Source organism: Ornithorhynchus anatinus, chromosome 3, assembly GCF_004115215.2.
Source record: "Ornithorhynchus anatinus isolate Pmale09 chromosome 3, mOrnAna1.pri.v4, whole genome shotgun sequence".
In the NCBI taxonomy this organism is placed as follows: Eukaryota; Metazoa; Chordata; class Mammalia; order Monotremata; family Ornithorhynchidae; genus Ornithorhynchus; species Ornithorhynchus anatinus.
The window spans coordinates 17,281,743-17,305,589 of NC_041730.1; the positions used below are offsets into that span (position 1 = coordinate 17,281,743).

Sequence of the window (23,847 nt, forward strand, 5' to 3'; positions counted from 1 at the left end):
CAGCTAGATCCTTCCTGTCACTCCCAGTCCCTCCCCTTCTCCCGCCAGCCACCCCGAGAGCCACCTGCTCCTCTTCCTCCTGAGAGCCACCTTCCTCCTCCTAAGATCTCTACCAGGGGCCTCTCCCTGCTCCCACCCAGTCACACACACCCCCTACCCCGGCTCCAGCCCTATCTCCCTCTATTCCTTTCCTCCATGCCAACTCCACCTTCTCTCCTCCTTCTGGGGAAATCCTGGCCATTGTAGGAGAGGGGGCGACTGGGGGGGGGCCTTCACTGGGGGGCCTTTACTGCCTGCTGCCTCTGCCCTGTCCCTCTTGTTTCAAATACCTCTGTCCTAGAGAGCTTCCTCCAGCCTCCTCCACCCCAGTCTACTTTACTCTGTCCCATTCTGCCCTGGCTGTCTCCGTCGCTCCTTCTACCAGGAATACGTTCAGTGCCGCCCTCCTTCCAGGGCATGGGCACCTCATCGTGCCTTTTGATCCCAGCCAGCTGCCATCCCCGCTTTTGGGGTAAACCCCCAAAATCCCCTGGAGAAGTGGAGAGACATAGCAGCTGAGACCCTGCAGGAGTGCCCAGGGGAGGAAAGTCGACTCGGGGATCCAGTCCAAGACTCCAGGTCCCCCTGAGGTATCAGAATCAGGCTGGACTCCCCAAGGCTGGGCAGGAGGCCTGGTCAGCTGGACTGAGCCCTCCTAGGGTGAGGTGGGGAGCGCTGCTCCCAGATTCAGGGAACAGAGAGATCCTCTGGCCCAACCCCGCTCCTTTCCTCTGGGCCCTGCAGATTCAGAGCAACATTTGCTGCCTCCCCCAAGTTTCCCCAGTCCACACAGACCCATCCCAGCAATGGTGTTTACTGAGTACTTACTGTTTGCAGAGCACTGTACTATATGCTTGGAAGAGGACAATACAATAATGTTGGGAGATACGATCCCTGCCAACAAGGAGCTTACAGTCTAACGGGGATCCCCATCCCAGGCCAAAGTTGCAGACAGAGAACCCGTGTGCCAACGCTGAGAGGTATCACCCATGGGCAGGGGCAGGGGCAGGGAGATGATGTGGCCCACGGTGACCACAGCGGAGCAGAGATCAGCCCACTGAGCCCATGGCAACCCCAGGGACCTGTGCCGTGTTCAAAGCCTCCTCGTCACTCACCGAGGAGCAACGGCACCGTCTGAGACAATAGGAGAACATTTGGACACCAGAGGACTCCCGCTTCCAAAGGAGGGACAGGGCATCTCCTGGACTGGGGGTGACGATGGCCCAGGCTGTGGAACTGGAATCCAAAGTCTGCTGACTGCTCTCTGTTTTGGATCCCGTTGAGATTTCGGTCACTTCGCCGTGGGATGGCCTAGGCGGAGCTGTGAGCCGGTCACCCAACTGCAGCCAGAATGCAGAATGATAGTTGGAATGGCCCATGACACCTGAGGATTATCCCTGCTCCCTCAACCATCCTCATTACCCGGCTCTCTTCCCATCCCTAAAACCTGCTTTCTCCACCAGAAGACTCAGCTCCCTCTGTCCTTTCCCCATGCTAGCAACTTGGGGCCAAAAAGACGTATGTTTGGCCCCTGTGCAGGGAGAAGCCTTGGGATTCAGGGCTAGCCATCCAGGGAGCTCCTCCTCCAGGCAGGGAAGTTTTTTTTTTTGTGTGCGAGGTATTTGTTAAGCACTTACCGTGTGACAAACACTGTTCTAAGCACTGGGGTAGGTACAGATTAATTAGTTCAGACAGAGTCCTTGGCCTTTATCAGGCTCACAGTCTTAAGTAGGAGGGAGAACAGCTATCCCCATTTTATAGTTGAGCAAAATGAGGCCCAGTGGAGTTAAGTGACTTCCCCTAGGTCACACAGCAATTGGCAGAACTGGGATTAGAACCCAGGTCCTTTGGATTTCCGGGCCCGTGCTCTCTCCACTAGCCCATGCTACTTCTCTTACTATATGTCAAGCACTGTCCTGAGCATTGGGGTAGGATATAAATTAAGAATCCCAGATATTGTCCCTGTCTCATATGGGGCTCACAGTCTAAGTAGGAGGGAGAACACGTATTGACTCCCCATTTTACGGTTGAGGAAACTGAGGCCCAGAGAAGTTAAGTGCCTAGTCCAAGGTCACACAGCAGGCAAATGGCAGTCAGGATTAGAACCCAGATATCCTGGCTCCCAGCTCTGTGATCTGTACACTGGGCTACACTGAAGATTTCCCAGTCCTCCCTTCCCAACTCTCCCACAAGCTCCGTCCTCTCCAGTCCTCAGCAACAGCAATATTTATTGGATATCTGTTGCCATCCCCTTGCCACCCTGTCCAGGTTGTACAGGGTGAAAATCATCCAATTCCACTATCCAAACTCTCTATTAGCCACCTTTTTTAATGATATTTGTTAAGAACTTACTATGTGCCAGGCACTGTGCTAAGCCCTGGGGTAGATACAAGCTACTCGGGTCGGACACAGTCCCGTCCCACATGGGGCTCACAGTTTTCATCCCCATTTTACAGATGGAGAAATTACGTGACATGCCCAAGGTCACACAGCAGACGGGTGGCACAGCCAGGATGAGAACAGGTTCTTTTGATTCCCAGGCCCTTGCTCTGTCCACTGGGTCACACTGCTCCTCTTTCCAGAATTCCATAAACCCTACTAATATCGCTTCACTCAGTATCCCACTGTTCTTCCTCCGATATCTTCTCTCCAATTCTACCACCTCCAAACTCGATCTCCAGTTCCGGGCCCCTCCCACAGCTGCTCTGCACCCCCCAACGTGACAACCCCACTTCAGCTGCCACTCTCCAAGGACTAAGGTGTAAAGGTGTGTCCGAGGAAGAGAGGCTGATGAGATTGGGGATGTTATTCCACGGAGGATCTTCTGATTGACCAGCCCTCCCAGAATCCTCTCCTATACTGTAATGGCATCAGAGGATGGACACACCAACAAGTTCTCAAAAAGTGAAGAGGATGCTGATTTCAGCTTCAGACCCCTCTTCTATCTCTCCTGTATAAATGGTTTCCAATAGGTCAAAATCCTCCCCTCCCCTGGCACCCGGGCCAGTGGCAGGTTTGATGCTTATGGAGAGGAGCCATTTTAAGTACAATGAGGGCAAAAAAAGCATCTGAAAATGCATTAACTGGGAAAAACCACTTTTTTTCTCCTGCTCAGCTATCTTCCCAAGCAGCCAAATGGAAATTTACCAACTCTTAAAAAGGGCAGTACTGAGCAGAGAACAAAGAGAGTTCAGTCCAGAGGGGCCTATCTCCCCAAAGTTGAAACGCAACAGAAAACGGCAACTTCAGCTGACTCTGCCAGTACAGGACGGCAGGATTGACCACATCAATCAACGGTATTTATTGAGCACTAACTGGCTGCACAGTCCTCGGGAGAGTACAATGCAATAGAATGTTTTAGACACGATCTATGCCCTCAAAGAGCTTACAGCCTAGAGGGGCAGTAAAAGAAAGAACTCACACCTGTCCCCTTTTGGCATCTTTCTTTCTTAAGGTACCACCATCACCTTTCATCTGAGACCTTGCCGATTACCTTTCCACTCCTCTGGGACTCCCCTGGGACTCCCTGCCTTCACTTCTGACCATTCTCTCAGATTTTCCCCTGATTCCACCTTTCCCTCCCCTCAGAATTTATACGCTTCCCAAATATTTCTGGATCTTTGCATCTTGGAGTCTTCTGCTTCCCCACCACTCCCAGAATGAGACCCTGTCTTTGCCTCCCCCCTCTGGAATTCCCTCACCTCCTCCTCTGGACTCTCTGAGGCTGTCCACCTCCACCTCTAACCACTTTGAGGTTCTCTCCCTTTTGCCTCCACTGCACCCCGGTAAGACTTATCCCCCCCCCACACCTTACCTCTGACCCCTCTGAGACCCTCGTCTTCGTCATCATCATCATCGATGCTATTTATTGAGTGCTAACTATGTGCAGAGCACTGTACAAACACTTCGAAGAGTATAATACAACAGAGTTGGCATATATGTTTCCCACCCTCACCCCATCCAGTTCCAATTTGCCTGTATTGTTTCCACCTCTTCTTTACCACATCTTAATAATAATAATAATAATTGTGGCATTTGTTAAGCATTTACTATGCTCCAGGCACTGTTCTAAGTGCTGGGATAGATGCAGGGTCTTCAGTTCAGATACAATCCCTGTCCCACATGGGGTTTCTGGTCTTAATCCCTATTTTACCGATGAAGTAACTGAGGCCCGGAGAAGTGAATTGACTCACCCAAGGCCACACAGCAGACAAATGGCAAAGCCGGGATTAAGACTTCGGTCCTTCTCACTCCCAGGCCCTGCTTTATCCACTAGGCCATGCTATTTTTCTACACAGCCCTTACACAGCCAAACTCCCTGACCATAACTTGATACCCTCATCTCAAAGGAGCTTGTGCTTTTTCCATCCCTTTCGTCCTCTCTTTCACCGCCATCACTCCTTTGCCTGTTTGCCAAGATCCAGGCCTCCTCTCCCGTTCACCAGATGAACCCATCCTCTTCGGCATCCTGTTCTCCCCCAAGCCCCCCAAACCTGGCCCCTTCCATTCGTCAACCCTCAATATCCTTATCTTCTGGACTCCCACCCATCAGTGTCAGAGCAAGAACCAGGAGAAAAATCTAAACCAAACCTTTCTGGTTTGTCCCCTGGATTCAGAGATCTGCTAGAAAGTAAGAGTTGCCCCATGACATGTGGCGAGAGAAAGCTCAGTGAGCAGAGATGCCTTCTGGGACCACTGGAAGAGGCAAAATTTCTTCTCCAAAGAGCTGAGCATCCAAGGTGGATTCACCAACGACATCTGTGTCTCCAGCTGGGGCCGGTTTTCTGAGGGCTCTTTGGGCCCTAGCGGTGGAACTGCTCACGGTCTAATGATCGATTGATTGATGGATCGATGGATAACCCAGGGCTCTGCTATTATCCAGTCACTGACTTTGGGGCCGCCGTCTTTCATGCCCTCCGAAGAAATCCTTGTTGGTGACTGGTGGGTAAGAAAGAAAATGGGAGGGCCGATTCCTCCTCATGCCTCCCTTAGCCTCACTGTTGAACCCAACCCTTTCCGGAGGCAGGACCCAGGAGCTTCAGCGAGAAGTTCAGAGATCAGAGCCAACCCAGGATACCAAGGATGGGATCGGGTCTATTCCAGATGAAGCCGTCTGGAGACTCCAGTGGGAAAAAACTGGAGTCGCACCCGGCCTGAAGCTGGAGATTTTCCAGTGGATCCATGGCCTGGGCAGGGGGGTCTGGGGGGTCTCTTCCTTTTGGACAGGCCCAAGGGCACTTTCCCCTTTAGACAGACCCTGTACATGTGAATCCTTAGAATTTTCCCCAGGAAGTCCCTTCGGATCCCAACAACCTCTAGTGAGTCCTCCCTCCCTCTCCCACGCTCCTTCTCTCCTGAAAACCCGAGTCTCTCTTGAAATCCCCCAGTGGGCTGCAGGGCCCAGGCCTTGAGGCCTACCCTTCCGCTCCTCCCTCCTTGCCTCCCACTCTCTCTCTCCTGTGGCTGTCAATGATGCTGTTTTTTTTTCCTCCTCCAGGGTTGGTTTCTTATGCTTTTTTATTCTCTCTCTCTTTTTCTCCCCTTCCTTCCTCCCACCGCTCCCTGCCTCCGGGGCCTCCCCGTCTTGCTGCCGGCTGGCTGCCCCACTCCGGGCAGGGAAGGCCGGATGGTGGTGCTATCCTTGGTCTTAGGGCTCTCGGAACAGGATGACTTTGCCAATATCCCTGACCTGCAAAACTCGGGAAACCAGCACTCCCAGAACACTCAGGGGGACAAGAGGTATGAGCAAAGGCGAGGACTTTCCAGCAACGAGGCGCAGAGAGGGCCCCGGCGGGGGTGGAGAAGGAGGAAGCGGCGGCGGTACCCACACCTCCAGAAATCTGTGGTCAGCCGATAGGAGAGCTGGGAGAAGGACTACTCCCCTGCCTGGGGTTCCTCAGGCATCGGGTCTGGTGATGGTGGCTTAGAACATTCTGGATCGTGTCTGCTCTCTCAGTCCCTCCTCCCCTTCCCCTCTCCCCCCACACCCAACAGACTCTTCCCCTATCCATTCTCCAACCTGTGTGAAAACTCCTCCTTCTCCCTCTTCCATCTGCCCTCTCCATTCTTTCCCACCACCTTCATCTTTCATGCCCTCCCACCTCCTAAGGAATCCTTGTTGCTCTAGTGGCTGGTGGGTAGAAGAAAGGAAGAGAGGGCCTATTCCCCCCTACAATGCCTTTCTTAGCCTCTCTGTGACTGCTGATGTCCTCTTTTTTAATTTTTTTAAATGGTATTTGTTAAGTGCTTACTATGTTCCAGGCATTGGGCTAAGCACTGGCTTAGATACGAGATAAGGGAGGAGGGAGAAGAGGGCAGAAGGTGAGATACCCAAAGAAGACGGAAAAAAGCCAGAACCATAGCAAGGAGGGATGAAAACAAGAGGAAATGATCAGAGGAGAGGGGGTTGGGGCCCGTGGAGAGACTGGGTGGAATTCACTGAGAAAAATGGCAATTTTCTTGTCTCTGAACCTGTTGATCTCTGGGCCCGCCATGGTCATCAGAACCATCCTGGGGGGAAGCCCTGAGCTGACTGGGAAGTCCTGGTAGGATGGAATCCCTAGGACCTCCCTAGGAAAGACCGCAAATCGCAGGTCATCCCTAGAACTGTCCTAATGGGCCTCCAGAATCCTTTAGGTGTAGGCTGACCAATTTCCCTTCGTCCTCCAACCCCCAGGCCTGGAATCATACCCTCGGAAGCAGGCTAGAGTCCCCAGAGATGGGGGTGGGTTTCTGGGATACGGCTGTTCTCCTTGGAAAGTGGCACGCTCTGGGTCCCTGCTCTGAGGCGTCTGTCCTCGGGCCCTGGGTGGGAACTTGTCAGCTCCTATAAGCAGAGCAGATGGAAGTTGGGTATGGGCTAGGAGGGGAGACCTTAAGGCCCAGTAAGAAGGGAATCCCGGGGGTGGGGTTGGGCTAAAAGCCACCAGTCCATAAATTCAAGCTGAGCTGGTGCCCTTGCCTAGACCTGAGGACCCTGCTAGGAGCGGGCTCATTTACCTAAGATATAAAGCTCCCAATTTAGAGACCTCAGGACTCACTCGGTGGAAGGGCGGGGGGGGGGGGGGGGTGAGGTCTTTACCGATTTGACCTTTGGCCTCAGCTACCTCTCCCCAGGGTTTAGTCAGGGAAGGCCTCTTTGAGGAAATGTGCCTTCAATCAGGCTTTGGAAAGGGGGAGACCCTCCTGGTCTAGGGTCTTCATGTACCAGCCAGCTGCCCCACCCTTCCATGGGTGTGGCTGTGGGCAGATGGCAGGCGAGGTGTGAGCCCCCGGTGGAGGGGGCGGGGAGTGATGGTGACGTGGAACGGTTGCCCGGGGCTCCTGGCCCGCCTTGGCACTGCCCCAGCACTCCCCAGATGGTGCCTGTTCTCTGGCCCCACACGCCCACAGGCCCCTCATTTTGGCTGCTGCCAAATGCCCAAGGCATCACAGATGCCAGTTTCCAGAGCTTGAGTTTCCAAGCCAGAAGGTGGGAGAGGAGGCCCCGGTGGAGAGGGAGGTGAGGTAGGAAGGGCTCAGGCTCGAGTGCCCCCGAGAGCCCATAAAACACCAGCCCTCTCTGAGAGAGCGTGTGAAGCGTGAAGGAGCAGGTGTAGAGCTGGGATCCAGATTTCACAAAACCCATGTGTTAATTAATTGGTACCATTTGCACACTCACCGCCTATTTTTACCTTCCACCTCGGAGCTTTCTCTCCATATTTTAGCACATCTCTCCCGATCATCACATTAGTCCATTTCCACCTATCCCACCCCTCCCAACTCACAGAAAAATGGATGTGGAGGTGTGATACACCAAGCCCTCGGGGGCAAACCCTAAGGGATCCTGCCCAACCCACCTGCTGGTCTTTCTGTCCCAGCACAACCTCTCCTGTTTTACCCCTGGACCGTGACTTCCCCACCATCAGTCAGGGTGTTTATTGAGCTCTTACCGGAGGCCGAGCACTGTACTAAGCTACCAGGAGAGTACACTGACTTAAGGAGATGCGAGCGAAAGTGGTCCAGAGTCCACTTCCTGTTGGTCTGGAGATGTCACTTTTGTTTTCCCTTGTTTGGGAGAAGTTGGGGTGGACTTGGATGAGGCCTGCTTGGGGGAATGAGGAGATGATGGTATTTCCTTGCCCTTCTTCCGGTAGCTCCCAAGGACTCCCTCTGCCTCTCCCTGTTCCTGTTGCTTTCCATTTCCTTGGCTGGGTCCATAGCTGGTCCCCTCAGTCCCTGGGCCTGGCAGAGGGAGGGGTGATACCCCCGGGGCCACCGGCAGTCCAAGTGACAAGGCGCCTCCTGCCTAGGGACCCTGGGCCTCCACTGACCTGGGGGAGGAGATGAGATGGAAGCTGGGAAAGAGGCCATAAGGGGCTCCTAAAGCCACGCTCCCTCATGGGTGGCAGAGTAAGAGGACAGAGAAGGGCAGGGGAAGAGATTCCCTTCCCATCCCACCCACTCTATTTTAGGGCAGGAAGCATCACGGGAGCCATGTCTGTGGCTCAAGGCTGTTGGTCCGGATCCCTGCCTAAGGCCTTTTGTCTGCCTCCTTCCCTGGTCCACCTGCCCTGACAACACCTGCGGCCTAAGGCAGGATGCTGGGAGGAAAGGGCAGTGGGGAGGGAAGAGTGGTGTCAGCACCCCTCCTCCGGGCTCTGGCATATGGCTCCGGGAAATCGCCAGAGAGAGTAATCAATCCCCTCCCCATTATGGACTCATAAAGAGCAGGTCTCCGGAGAGCCCAGGAACATCCCGTGTCAGAGGACTGCCGCTGCCCGGTGCCCACCGGCTTCTCCACCCCTTGGCCTCAGCTTCGGGCCCGGGGTGGGCTGGGGGTGGAGAAAGGGGCTCTCTGAACTGGTGGAAGGGACTTTGGCAGTTGGGCAAGATTCTGACTCCTGGGGAGAGCAAGAGGGCTCTGAGGCTCCCTCCTGGTGGGGCGGCTCAGCCCTGTTGGCTTTTGCCCTCAATTCCCCTCCTGTGTCCCCTCCATCTCCATCTCCCCACTGTGTCTCCCGTTCCCATCTCTCTGATGGAGTTCACCCTTGCATTTCCCTCCATCCTTTGGGGATCCAGATGGGTTGCAGCCATTGCCTCCCTGGGATGGAGTGGCGGGGAGGGGGCTCCCCTGCCCTGACATGCCCATTTCTCTTCCCAGCTCTCCTCACTCAGACTCTGCTGTGTCTCCCAGGTCTTGGTGTGTGGTTCTTCCCCCTCCTCCTCTCTGCCTCTCCTCCCAGCCGTCGTCGTGCCCCCTTGTCAGCTCCTGTCCTCCTCAGCCCTAGTGGTCCCAAACCAAGCGTCTTGTGGCTGCTTCTTCTCTGACTAACCTTTCTCTGCTCCTTTCTCTCTCTCTCTCTCTCTTTCTCTCTCTCTCTTCCTTCCCATCTGCTCCTCACAGGAGGCGTCCTCTCGTCCTGTGACTGAGACTCTTCTCACTGCTTCCTTCTCTCCCTCTCTCTGTCTCTCTCTCTGTGTCTCTATTTCTTTTTCTCTCTCCCTTTCTCTCTGTCCTGTGACCTCTGACAGCTTCAGCGGCGCTAACCATCTTTCCCAGGCTGCTTTGCAGCTGTGCTGATGCTGTGGTGTTGCCAAAATAACTCCAAGTTTTTCATACCTTCAGCAGTCAATCTCACTCTCTCCTCCTCTCTCACTCTATTTTTAACCTGACTTTACCTCTCCAGTTATTTCAGTCTTCTTTCCTCCCTGTGCCTCTGTCTGCGTGAGCATGTCTGTGTGTCTGTGTGCGTATGCGTGTGTGTGAGTGTATCTCTCTGTCCCACCTCTCTGGGAGGGTGTTTGAAGGAGATTGTCATTTGTCTTCGAGGAGTTGTGTGATTATGTGGTCATTGAGCTGATTTCAGGTTCATGTGGTGGGACATGGTCTGTGTCTGAGTTTCTCTCTTCTGGGTGTCAGCATTTCTGGGTCCCTGCTTTTTCTGTTTCAGTCTGTCCTGACTCGAATACAAATCCTGGCATGCTTAGGTTTTCCTGGGGAGTATTCTTTTGGCTCTGTGAGCCTGTAGCTGTATGTCTGTCCTCATGGATGTTCTGGTTGGGTCGCATTTGTTTCATACCGACCTCTCTCTGTGTCACCGTTAATGGGTGTGTGCTAGGTCCTGGTGTCCCCCCCCCCCGCCGGGCCTTGGCACGCACCGGACTGCATGCCTGCCCATGCCTGTGGGCCCAGTGACGTGTGCTTGCCGCTGGTTCGTGCTGGTGTGCCCTGGCTAGCGTCCAGCTCTGTGTTTGTAAGCGAGAGTCTGTGGCTGTGTGCTCTCACTGTCGTTCTATTTTAGCCTGTCCCAAGCCTCATGCTGCTGCTGCTGGTTTTTCTATCTCCTCTGTGCCTTCACCAACGTCTTCCTCTCCGTCTGCCCACACTTCCTTCTCCTGGGAGGCTCCCGTCGAGCCTCGGGGAGCTCACCCTGTCTCCTGAGTCTGCCGCCACAGGGCTGGGGACCGGGACTAAACCCCTGAGCCACCGTGCCTGAGACCTCCCTCTCTCTGGGGCCGTCCTAGGGTGGAGGGAGGTGGTGGTCACCCCCAGAGGAAGCAGCCCTTCTACATTCTGGGTCTGCAGTCACTAGATCTGGAACCAAGGGTGAAACTGAGCCAGTTGGACCCGAGACAGTGACTTCTCCGGAGACAAATCCTTGGGGTTTCGAAGGTGGGGGCGGAACTGAACCTTGCCCCCTCAAAAACACTCGGAGAGGGGAAGGCAGAGATGCCAGAGTCTCGACAACTTGCACGGTGCTGCTTCCGGGAAGAGAGTGAGAAGGGTCAATCATTCGATCGATCACTGGTATTTATTGAGCAGTTACTATGAGCAGAGTGCTGTACCAAGCGTTTGGGAGCATAACCTAGAGTAAGTAGACATGATCCCTTCCTGCAAGGAGCTTACAACTTAATGGAGAAGGATGGACACGGAGGGGAGGGGTATGTGGAGAGAGGAGCCATCAATCAATCGAGAGGATTTACCGAGCTGCTACTGTGTACACTTGGGAGAGTAAAATAGGGTTTCAAGCCACAATCCCTACCCTCAAGGAGCTTCCAGTCTAGTGGGGGAAAGTGGTTTGCAGATAAGAAAAAGAGAATGGGAAGATGGATATTTGGTGGAATAAGAGCTTAAATAGTTGAGCTTGTTGTGGGCAAGGAACCTGTCTACCACCTCTACTGTACTGTAGTCTCGCAAGCACTTAGTACAGTGCTCTGCACACAGTAAATGCTCAACAAATAAGATTGATTGATTGATTAAAGTGGGTAAGTTGCTCTGTACAGAAGGCACTGGGTGGCTGGGAATGCAGAAATGCTAAGGAGGCATAAAGCACCGGGGTGGCCGATGGGAGGATATGCCCTGAGGAGAATGAAATAAGAATTGGGGAAGACTTCCTGGAGGAAGTGGGCTTTCAGAAGGATTTTGAAGATGGGGAGAGCTGTGGTCTGGCAGGTTTGAAGGGGTAAGACATTCCAGGCACGTGGAAAGGTGAGGTCCAGAAAGTTGAAGATCAAGTAGAGGCCATTAAGTTAGGCAAGGAGGTGTCATTGGTGATCTTGGAGGGTGCCGTGTCTAAGGAATGGAAGAGGTTGAAGGAGAGGAAGTGGAGAGAGCAGGTGTTTGCAACTGGTTCTAGAAGTTTGGATGGGAATGGGAGCAGGAGGATGCAGCAGTAGCTGGAGGTGACAGAAGAAGATGATTACTCGATGCCGGTGCTTCTCAACAGTCGCCCTGACCATTACCGAACACCACTGGCTTCCCCCCGGTGTTGCTCAATTCCCCTCCGGCTTCCTTCCCACTCCCTTCCCACTCCCTAGGACTGAATTGGCACAGGGCCCAGCACCCCAGCCAGCTGCACTCTTTGGGCCTCATCTCCATCCGACTGGGGCATCCGGGTGACTGATGGCCCATAGGTGCTCGCAGAGGGTAATGGAGTTCAGCGGTGTCCTGGACTGGTTGCTGCCCGAAGTGGTGATGGGATCCAATGGAGGCCTGAGGGGGGATTGGTTAACCCAGGTGGCATCAAAAATGGATTGTTTAGGGAGCTAAACTGGAGACTCTAAACCCTCAGGCAGGGTAGAGGGGCAGACAAATTGAAACAGGAACCTGTGGGAGCCAACAGGAAGCAGATATGCATCCACAGGTGGGATGAGGTGAGTATCAGGGAAGGTGGACACCTAACAAGATGCAGTCCGAGAGGGAGGCAGAAATTGTGGAAGGGAGAGGAGGGCGCCATTCTCCAGGGGGTAGTGGGCAGGAGGGCAGGACGTGAGGGCTGTGGGTGGAGCCCCTGTAATTGGTAAAGAAGGATCAGGCAGCCCACTCAGACCCCAGCGCCCTGTCCATCTCTCCTCTGGCCCCGGCTCATTCCCACTCTTTCACCAGGTTGCCATCTGGGGGGAAGGCTGTGAATACCACCCCGGTGCCAGGACAGACGCCTCACGATGAATCCGATCGCCGGACGGAGCCCCGATCCTCCGTCTCCGACCTCGTCAATTCTCTCACCAGCGAGATGCTCATGGTAAGTGGAGCAGGTCTGGGGAGGCGCTGGAGAGTTCTCTGTTGGGGCTGACCACCCCCCTCGGCTCAATCCCACTTAGAGAACTTCCCCAGATAATAATGTTGATATTTGTTAAGCGCTTACTATGTGCAGAGCACTGTTCTAAGCACCGGGGTAGATACAGGGTAATCAAGTTGTCCCACGTGAGGCTCACAGTCTTAATCCCCCTTTTACAGATGAGAAAACTGAGGCACAGAGAAGTGAAGTGACTTGCCCACAGTCACACAGCTGACAAGTGGCAGAGCGGGGATTCGAACTCATGACCTCTGACTCCCAAGCCAGTGCTCTTTCCACTGAGCCACGCTGCTTCTCAATAATAATACCTGTGGCTTAGTTAAGCACTTAGTATTATCGTTATGGTATTTGTTAAGACTTACTATGTGCTAGGCACTGTACTAAGTGCCAGGGTAGACATAAGATAATCAGGTTGGACACCATCTCTGGCCCACATGGGGCTCACAGTTTTAATCCCCGTTTTACAGATGAGGTAACTGAGGTACAGAGAAGTTAAGTGACTTGCCCAAGGCCACACACAGCAGATGAATGATGTGGCTGGGATTGGAATCCAATCCTCCGACTCGCAGGCTCATGCTCTTTCCACTAGGCCGTGCTCCTTCTCATTGTGCTTCTATGTACTTAGCACTGTGCTAAATGCTGGGGTAGATACAAGACAATCAGGTCAGCCCCATTCCCTGTCCCACATTAGAGCTCACAATCTCACCCCAAATTTACAGATGAGAAAACTGAAGCCCAGGGATGTTAAGTGCCCAAGATCAAAAACAGGCAACTGGGAGAGCTGGGATTAGAATCCCAGTCTCCCAACTCCCAGTTCTGTGCTCTTTCCACTAAGATTTCTGGAATCTCAGAAGCTGGGACAGGAAGATGGGGAGAGAGGAGATAGGGTAGGGAGCAGTTCTTTCACCTGGGATTCTAGGAGCTGGAAAAATCCCAACAGGGATTTCCAGTCCTAGAGTTCATGGCGTAGTGGGTAAAGCACGGACCTGGGAGTCAGAAGGTCATGGGTTCTAATCCAGCTCCACCGCATATCTGCTGGGTGACCTTGGGCAAGTCATTTCACTTCTCTAGGCCTCAGTTACCTCATCTGTAAAATGGGGATTGAGACTGTGAGCCCCACTTGGGACAGGGACTGTGTCCAACCTGATTTGCTTGTATCCACCCAGCACCTGGCACATAGTAAGCACTTAACAAATATAATTATTGTTATTATTATCATTCTTCTTCTTCTTCTTGTCTTACCTGATTCCCTGGAATCCTGTCTCCTGCAGAGCAGAGAGAAGATGAGATTCATTAGGGAAGCGGTGTGGTCTAGTTGAAAAAGCATGGGTCTGGGAGTCAGAGGCCCTGCTGTTTGACATTGAGCAAGTCACTCAATTTATATGAGCCTCAGTTCCCTCCTCTGTAAATTGAGAATTCAATGCCAGTTCTCACTCCTTCTTACTCTATGAACCCCATGGTGGGACCTGATTATCCTGTCTCTCCCCCAGCGTTTAGAAGGGTGCTTGGCATATAGGAAGCATTTGACAAATACCACCCACTGGAAAAGTCCAGGGAGAGGGGTCTCTCTGTCCTTGATCCACCTCGTAAGCCTTGAGAACACTGAGATTCCTTCTAGCTCATTCCCACAGACTCCTCTAGACTTTAAGCTCGTTGTAAGCAGGGAGCATGTCTCTATTGTACTCTCCCGATGCTCAGTAAGTATGATTGATTGATTAATTGACGGGGAGAGGAAACAGAGAGAAGAAGCCTCAGGCGACAATTGGGAACTGACTCCCAGGTTTGTGGCAAGGACTGAATCTGGCCCCTTTGGGAATCCAGTTCTGCTCGTTCTTCATGGGATCCCCTCCCTTCTCTGGCTGAGCGAGGCCTCCCGCTGACCCCATTTCCCATCTTCTCTGAAATATCTGCCCTCTTGGTCTGGTGGGCCGGAGATGTGGTACTCTGTGTTTCCCCCGAGTGGTGGGAATTACATCAGTTCGGTAAGTCCAGTGGACTTCTTGCACTTCATTTCCACCCTGTCCCAGAAATGGTCCATCCTGATGGTTTGGGAGAGCAGGGAAAAGCCGGAAAAAGGGACTCCCACAGGAAGTTGCCATGGGCAATAAGAAAGAAACTGGCATGTTCCTGGCTTTTCCTCTCATTACATTTCTTCTTCAGCTCCCCATCAGGGCCAAACAGTGATGCCTAGTGGATAGAACATGGGCCTGGGAGTCAGAAGGACCTAGCTTCTAATCCTGACTCTGCCACTCATCTGCTGTGTGACAGTGCGCAAGTCACTTCTCTTCTCTATGCATCTGTAAAATGGGGGTGAAAACCATGAGCCTCATGTAGAACCTGGACTGTGCCTAACTTGATTAACTTGTATCTACTCCAGTGCTTAGTACAGTGCCTAGTATGTAATAAGCACTTAACAGATACTATCAAGAAAAAAAGCCAACCCTCAACAGAACTCCATCCCTGGCTCAGACCCATCAATCAATCAATCAATCAATCAATCGTATTTAAACAGCATGATCTAGTAGGTTGAATACAGGTCTGGGAGTCGGAAGGACCTGGGTTCAAATCCGGAGCCGCCCCTTGTCTATGTGACCTTAGGTAGGTCACTTCACTTCTCTGTGCCTCAGTTCCCTCATCTGTAAAATGAGGTTGAAGACTATGAACCCAGTGTGGGACAAGCTCTATGTCCATCCCAATTACCTTGCATCTACCCCAGCACTTAGTATGGTGCCTGGCACATAGTAAGCACTTAACAAATACCACAATAATTATTATTACTGTACACAGAGCCCTGTACTAAGCACTGGGGAGAGTGCATGGGCAGAGTGCACTATAACAGAGTTTGTAGGACTGTTTCCTGCCCACAATGAGCTTCCAGTCTAGAGCCTCCAGGCAGACCCAGTCCAGCTTAGGGCTAGACCTAGAGTCTCGGACTAGAGAGATGGAAGGGTTTGAATGCCTCTCCCTTGCCCCAGCTCTTTTGCAAGTCCCTTGGGCATCTCTCCTCTCCGATCCCCCTGGAAATTCCCGCTGGACTGCCTGCATCTCCGACCCCGATTCCCTTGCCTAGCCCTTCCTTCACTGTCCCCACCCCCTCATTCCTAGGTGATGGAGGCGTGGGATCAGGGGCTGCTGGAGCTACACTCCTGCTGCACCCTGCTCTCTTACGCTCTGATGCGGGGAGCAACATGGCCCCAGATGTCCCCACTTCGAGACATTGCTAACTTTCCCCTGCCCTTGGCCTGATCACCCCAGGCCTCCTCCCTTCCCTCCTCCGCTCCCTGATCTCTCGGCCCTGACTCCTCCCTCAGCTCCATCTGACCCACTCCGGTGCAGATTGAATTGCATTCATCTCTCTTTTCCTAAGCCAGGCACACCCGTCTCAGTCAATCCGTGTCTCTCTCTCACTTTCTCTCTGGTCTTCTCTGAATAACTTCTCTTCTCTGAAAAACTTCTATTTTTAACCACTCAATCTCCAAGGGCTCCTTCCCCTCTGCCTTCAAACATGCCCACGTCTCCCCCATCCTAAAAAAACCCGCTCTCGACCCCACTTCCCCCTCCGGTTATCGCCCTATCTCCCTACTACCCTTCCTTTCCAAAATCCTAGAACGAGTCGTCTACAATCGATGCTTAGAATTCCTTAACTCCCATTCTCTCCTAGACCCGCTCCGATCTGGCTTCCGTCCCCTCCACTCTACCGAGACTGCTCTCTCTAAGGTCACCCGTGACCTCCTTCTTGCCAAATCCAATGGCTCCTACTCCATTTTAATCCTCCTTGACCTCTCTGCTGCCTTTGACACTGTCGACCATCCCCTCCTCCTCCATACCTTATCTCACCTTGGCTTCACGGACTCTGTCCTCTCCTGGTTCTCCTCTTACCTCTCTGGCCGGTCATTTTCGGTCTCCTTCGCTGGAGCCTCCTCCCCCTCCCATCCTTTAACTTTTGGAGTTCCTCAAGGGTCAGTTCTTGGCCCTCTTCTGTTCTCCATTTACACTCACTCCCTCGGTGAACTCATTCGCTCTCACGGCTTCGACTACCATCTCTACGCAGATGACACGCAGATCTACATCTCCGCCCCTGTCCTCTCCCCCTCCCTTCGGGCTCGCATCTCCTCCCGCCTCCGGGACGTCTCCACCTGGATGTCGGCCCGCCACCTAAAACTCAACATGAGCGAGACTGAGCTCCTCATCTTCCCTCCCAAACCCGGTCCTCTCCCAGACTTCTCTATCACCGTGGATGGCACGACCATCCTTCCCGTCTCTCGGGCCCACGATCTCGGTGTCATCCTTGATTCGTCTCTCTCGTTCACCCCACACATCCTATCCGTTACCGAGACCTGCCGGTTTCACCTCTACAATATCGCCAAGATCCGCCCTTTCCTCTCCACCCAATCGGCTACCTCACTGTTACGGGCTCTCGTTATATCCCGGCTAGACTACTGTGTCGGCCTTCTCTCTGACCTCCCTTCCTCCTCTCTCGCCCCGCTCCAGTCTATTCTTCACTCCGCCACCTGGCTCATCTTCCCGCAGAAACGATCTGGGCATGTCACTCCCCTTCTTAAACAACTCCAGTGGTTGCCTATCGACCTCCGCTCCAAACAAAAACTCCTCACTCTAGGCTTCGAGGCTCTCCATCACCTTGCCCCTTCCTACCTCTCCTCCCTTCTCTCTTTCTACCGCCCACCCCGCATGCTCCGCTCCTCTGCCGCCCACCTCCTCACCATCCCTCGGTCTCGCCTATCCCGCCGTCGACCCCCGGGTCACGTCCTCCCGCGGTCCCGGAACGCCCTCCCTCCTCACCTCCACCAAACTGATTCTCTTTCCCTCTTCAAAACCCTACTTAAAAATCACCTCCTCCAAGAGGCGTTCCCAGACTGAGCTCCTCTTCTCCCTCTACTCCCTCTGCCATCCCCCCTTTACCTCTCCGCAGCTAAACCCTCATTTTCCCCTTTTCCCTCTGCTCCTCCACCTCTCCCTTCCCATCCCCACAGCACTGTACTCGTCCGCTCAACTGTATATATTTTCGTTACCCTATTTATTTTGTTAATGAATTGTACATCGCCTTGATTCTATTTAGTTGCCATTGTCTTTACAAGATGTTCTTCCCCTCGACTCTGTTTATTGCCATTGTTCTCGTCTGTCCGTCTCCCCCGAGTAGACCGTAAGCCCGTCAAACGGCAGGGACTGTCTCTATCTGTTGCCGACTTGTTCATCCCAAGCGCTTAGTACAGTGCTCTGCACATAGTAAGCGCTCAATAAATACTATTGAATGAATGAATGAATGAATGCCTTTCTAACTGTTTACAGCTTCTTTAGAGCAGAGCTCCCAGAAGAGAAGGCAACATGGGGTCCCCATAGAGTCAGGGAGGCAGGCCCCAATTCCTTCTCCCTCTCAAGAGGCCTTGCCACTGCACTGACTCCGGGAACAGGACCAGCTGCCATGTGTGGCCTTGTCAGGTTTGAGGAAGTGGAGACAAAGCCTCAGACTTGGCTGCCCAGAAGGGGAGCAGGGAACAGAGGAGGCCTGTGCAATTAGCAAGGGCTGGGGCCAGACCGTCAGGGTGAATAAACAAGTAGACAGAGTGTAAAGACAGTGGACAAGCATCATCACCCTAGGTGCTTCTAAGGCATCTCCAGGCTTCTAAGGCAAAGCCAGGCATCTCCAAGCCCCTTAAGTCAATCGAATTTAATGAGTGCTTGCTGTGTGCAGAACACCCTGCTAAGCATTTCATTCATTCATTCAATCATATTTATTGAGCGCTTACTATGCGCAGAGCACTGCACTAAGCACTTGGAATGTACAATTCAGCAATAGAAAGAGATAATCCCTGCCCAACAACAGGCTCATAGTCTAAACGGGGGAGGCAGACAACAAAACAAAACGAGTAGATGTCAATACCATCAAGATAAATAGAATCATGGATATATACATATCATTAATAAAACAGAGTAATAAATAATATATACAAGTATGTGCAAGTGCTGTGAGGTGGGGAGGGGGGCAAGAGCAGAGGAAGGGAGCAGGAGGAATGGGGAGGAGAGGAGGAGCAGAGGGAAAGGGAGGGCTCAGTCTGGGAAGGCTTCCTGGAGGAGGTGAACTCTCAGGAGGGCTTTGAAGAGGAGAAGAGAGTTAGTTTGGCGGCGAGGGAGGGCATTCCAGGTCAGCGGTAGGACGTGGGCCAGGGGTCAACAGTGGGACAGGCGAGAACGAGGCACAGTGAGGAGGTTAGCGGCAGAGGAGTGGAGTGTGCAGGCTGGGCTGTAGAAGGAGAGAAGGGAGGTGAGTTAGGAAGGGACCAGGTGATGAAGAGCTTTGAAGCCAAGAGTGAGGAGTTTTTGTTTCATGTGAAGGTTGATAGGCAACCACTGGAGGTTTTTGAGGAGGGGAGTGGCATGCCCAGAACATTTCTATAGAAAAATAATCCAGGCAGCAGAATGAACAATAGACTGGAGCGGGGAGAGACAGGAGGATGGGAGATCAGAGAGGAGGCTGACGCAATAATCCAGTCAGGATATTATGAGAGCTTTTACCAACAAGGTAGCAGTTTGGATGGAGAGGAAAGGGCGGATCTTGGTGAAAGTTGTGAAGGTGAGACCGGCAGGTTTTGGTGACGAATTGGATGTGTGGAGTGAATGAGAGATCAGAGTCAAGGATAACACCGAGGTTGCGGGCCTGTGAGACGGGAAAGATGGTAGTGCCATCCACAGTGACAGGAGAGTCAGGGAGAGGACAGGGTTTGGGAGAGAAGATACGGAGCTCAGTCTTGGACATGTTGAGTTTTAGGTGGTGGGCGGACATCCTGGTGGAGCTGTCCTGAAGAGTCTGGAGGGAGGGGGAGAGAACAGAGAAGCATTAGGGAGAGGACAATATAACAGAGTTGGTAGTTATGTTCCCTGTCCACAATGAGCTTACACTCTAGGCCATCGTCTTGTCTACAGTCTAAGTCAGGAATTGAACTGGAGCTCTGCTTACTATGAGGGACTGTTGGGCCTAATTCCCCAACTCCACAACTTGCCTGCTATAAGACTTTGAGCAAGTCCCTAGATTTTTCTGTGTCTCAGGCTCCTCATATGTAAAATGGGAATCCAGTACCTGTTCTCCCTTCTGTTTGGACTTTGAGCCCCATGTTGGATGTATACTGTGTCCACAGTGATTATCTTGTATGTACCCCAGCACTTAGTATAGTGCTTAGCACGTAATAAGCACTTAATCAATCAGTCAGTGGCATTTAATAATGATGATGGTATTCATTAAGCGCTTACTATGTGCCAAGCACGGTTCCAAGAACTGGGGTAGATACCATCGTGGCTCAGTGGAAAGAGCATGGGCTTTGGAGTCAGGGCTCATGAGTTCGAATCCCAGCTCTGCCACTTGTCGGCTGTGTGACTGTGGGCAAGTCACTTAACTTCTCTGTGCCTCAATTCCCTCATCTGTAAAATGGGGATTAAGACTGTGAGCCCCACGTGGGACAACCTGATCCCCCTATGTCTACCCCAGCACTTAGAACAGTGCTCGGCAAATAGTAAGCGCTTAACAAATACCAACATTATTATTATTAAGTTGTCCCACGTGAGGCTCGCAATCTTAATCCCCATTTGACAGATGAGGTAACTGAGGCACAGAGAAGTGAAGTGACTTGCCCAAAGTCACACAGCTGCTAAATGGTGGAAACTGGATTAGAACACAGGACCTCTGAGTCCCAAGCCCATACTCTTTGACTAAGCCACGCTGCTTCTCCTAAGCCACACTGCCTCTCCTTGTGCACTTACTATGTACCGAGCTCTTGAGAGAGTACAATGCAACAGAATTAGCAGACACGCTGCCTCCCGATAATGAGTTTACAGTCTACACTTAACAAATGCCACTATTACTATTATTATTATTATCATTATTATTGTTATTATTATCATTGGTCTGAGAGCCTAGAAGGTCCAAGAGAAAAGGAGCGTGGCATGTTTTAGTGGAAAGAGTCCAGGCTTGGGAGTCAGAGATCATGGGTTGTAATCCCGGCTCCACCACTTATCAGCTGTGTGACTTTGGGAAAGCCACTTCACTTCTCTATGCCTCAGTTACCTCATCTGTAAAACGGGGATTAAGACTTTGAGCCCCACGTGGGACAACCTGATTACCTTGTATCTGCACCAGCGCTTAGAACAGTACTTGGCACATAGTAAGCCCTTAACAAATACCATGATATTAATTAATAATAATTCTGGGGAGGATCATTTTCTCTTGGAATGGCATTCTGGGTAACACCAGTGGGCCATTTAGCCACTGGGGTATAATCAGTGCCCTCTCTGTCACCCATTCTCTCGGTTATGGAAGTATCACCCAATACCCATGACTTCTCGCTCTCATAACTCACCGTGAATCTTATACCTATTTAAGCTCGTGATGGGCAGGGAATGTGTCTGTTTTTTGTTCTGTTGTACTCTCCCCGGTGTTTAATACAGTGCTCTGAACATAGTAAGCGCTCGATAAATACGACTGAATTGAATGAACCCCTCTCTAAGGTCCTGAGGGTATATTGTTCCTGTCCAACAGGCCGGGCGCTGCCGTGGGCCTGCGATTCACCTTCTGGAGGAGAAGGGTGGCAGTTTCGGGCCACCCCGGACCCTGGTGGGGGCCGCTGGATCGGTTACCATGGGGACAGCTCCAGGCTGGGAAAGCTGTCGTCTCAGATCTGGTTAATTAGGGCTCGGGCCATGGTGGAGCGTGAAGGCTGGGGATAAACTGGGCGGTCGGAGGATAAGCTGTCCCGGTCGGGTCCTCCCTTCCCCCAACCAATTCAGTCATCAAGAGTGATGTGATCTGTGCTTGCCCGCTCCAGGTGTGAGGGTCCCTGTCCAGGCAAGTACCCCATAACCACCTCACCGGAAACTCTACCTCAGTTTTTTTTTAAATGGCATTTGCTAAGCATTTACTCTGTGCCAAGCACTGTACTGAAGACTGGGATAGATATAAGCTAATCCGTTTGGACAGAGTCTCTATCCCACATAGCGTTCATAGTCTCGATCCCCAATTTACAGATGAGGTAATTGAGTCGCATAGCAGACAAGTGGCACAGTTGGGATTAGAACTCAGGTCCTCTGACTCCCAGGCCCTTGCTCTTTTCAACAGGCCACGCTGCCTCTCAGTCTCCTCTGAGTCTGAACTGCCAGGTGATTTCCTGTTCTGCCTTGGTCTCAGGACCAGATTGGCAGGAATCGGTCCACAGAGTTCAGAAGGGTGGGCCCTTGATGGACCCCCCAGGGTTAGGGGAAATGGATAGGAAAGCCTAAGGTGCTGTGGAGGGGATGGCCCAGGCCAGAGCCCTCATCAGGTGACAACCATCACCCCGATCCTCCCAACATTCTCCGGGTCCACTATCAGAGGCGTAATCCAGGCTGAGCGAGCCACTGATCTGATCCAGTGTGGCATTGCTTAGGCATTTATTGTCAGATCTGGAGAAGGAACGGCTTCTGGCCCTAAGCAGGGCAGCAGTGAGAAGCGGTCATTTTGCTTTGGCCAAGTCCTCACTTCTCTCCTCTCCTCTTTTTTCCTCTCTTTTTTTCCTCTCCTCTTGTCTCCCCTCCTCTCCTCTCCCTTCCTTTCCTCTCCTTTCCTTTTCTCTTCTCCTCCCACCCTCTGCCTCCAGAAAGACAAGCACTCCTGGAGGAAGGGCCTTTGCCAGGGAGATTTCCCCCTCATCTGAGCAGGATGATTGATGGGGAATGGGCCATGGCTGCAGGCGGGGGCGGGTGGGTGGGCCCAAGCTGGTCCTGACAATGGCACTACAGGGGCCTCCTTTGTTCTCGGCTCAGTTCCAGGTGCCCGGCGCATATCAATGTCTGGTCGCCCACGCGACCTCAACAACGACTGCCCCCTCCCTGTGCCGCCATTCCTTTGGTAGCACTGGAATTGCTTGGGGAGATCTGATGCCCCCAAGTGGCTACCAACCCTTTGCCTGATTTGCCCTACAAACTGACTACCTTTCTGCCTCTCTTGTGGTCCTAGTGCCCAGGAGGACAGGACCGGCCCTCGGGGTCCTTCAGCATCTTCCTTGATGGGAATGCAGGAGTTTGGCTGTCAGTCCACCAGGTCCTGAGTTAAGAGAAATGGCTGCAGGTCTGGCCCTGTCTGAATCCCTCCCAGCTCCGGGATCCCAGGTCCCCAGTTCTGAAGCTTCTGCTGAACCCCAGGCAGCTTCTTCCCCTTTCTGCCCCTGATGCTACCTACCAGCTTCTGAGGGGCATCAAAGAGGAGATTGGAGGGGGGGCCAGGGAGGGCTGTGGTTCTAACCGAGGTGCCCCGGGGTCTCTCCCGCACCAGCTCTCCCCAGGGTCCGAGGATGACGAGGCTCACGAAGGCTGTAGCCGGGAGAACCTGGGCCGGATCCAGTTCAGTGTTGGCTACAACTTCCAGGAGTCCACTCTCACGGTCAAGATCATGAAGGCCCAGGAGCTGCCGGCCAAGGACTTCAGTGGCACCAGCGACCCCTTTGTCAAGATCTATCTGCTCCCTGACAAGAAGCACAAGTTGGAGACCAAGGTGAAGCGGAAGAACTTGAACCCACATTGGAATGAGACCTTTCTCTTTGAAGGTGAGGCTGGTCCTACTCCTTACCCATTGAGGTCCCATCTCCCACCATCTAGGCCCTGGGGTATTAGCTAGCCTGGAACTGTGTCTCTCACTGGGCCCAGGTTCAAAACCAACCAATCGAATGGGGTTTTACAAAGCTCACTGGTCCTTCCCCCTCTACCCCTGGTAGAACTTCTCCCCTGACAGATCACTTGCCCCTGGCTGGCAGTATATCTGCATTTACCCTCCCCAGCCCTGCGTGTGTGTGTGTGTCTTTAAATGGTATTTGTTAAATGCTTACTATGTGCCTGGCACTGTAGTAAGCCCTGAGGGAGGTACGAGTAGTTATTCAGGTTGGACACGGTCCCTGTCCCCCATAGGGCTCTGTATTAATCCCCATTTTACAGATGAAGTAATTGAGATTCAGAAAATTTAAGTGACTCTCCCAAAGTTACACAGCAGACTAGTGGCGGAGATGGGATTAGAAACCAGGTCCTTCTGACTCCTGTGCCCTGCCCTATCTACTAGGCCACATTGCTTTTACAGAACAAATAGAATTTTTCTAGGTGGGTGATTTCTTAAAACCATTTTCAATATTAAATCAGAGCCTACCCTAAGGCAGTGAAACTGGAAGGCTGGGTAACACAGGCCCCCACGTCATATTTCACCATGGGAAAGACACACATCTGC

At 52.5% G+C, this 23,847-nt stretch overlaps 1 protein-coding gene across 7 annotated transcripts in view; it reads left to right on the plus strand.

Moving 5' to 3' along the window:
* SYT7 (synaptotagmin 7) overlaps positions 1 to 23,847 on the plus strand; it is a 97,640-nt gene that overhangs the window by 65,216 nt on the left and 8,577 nt on the right. For 4 of the 7 annotated variants that reach the window (XM_029060904.2, XM_029060906.2, XM_029060905.1 and 1 more), the window contains 3 exons: positions 5,656 to 5,778; positions 12,407 to 12,542; positions 22,909 to 23,179. In XM_029060904.2, the coding sequence (XP_028916737.1) occupies positions 5,656 to 5,778; positions 12,407 to 12,542; positions 22,909 to 23,179 (530 nt within the window). The remainder of the gene's footprint in view (positions 1 to 5,655; positions 5,779 to 12,406; positions 12,543 to 22,908; positions 23,180 to 23,847) is intronic. The other 3 variants (XM_039911392.1, XM_029060908.2, XM_029060909.1) reach the window with 1 other exon arrangement.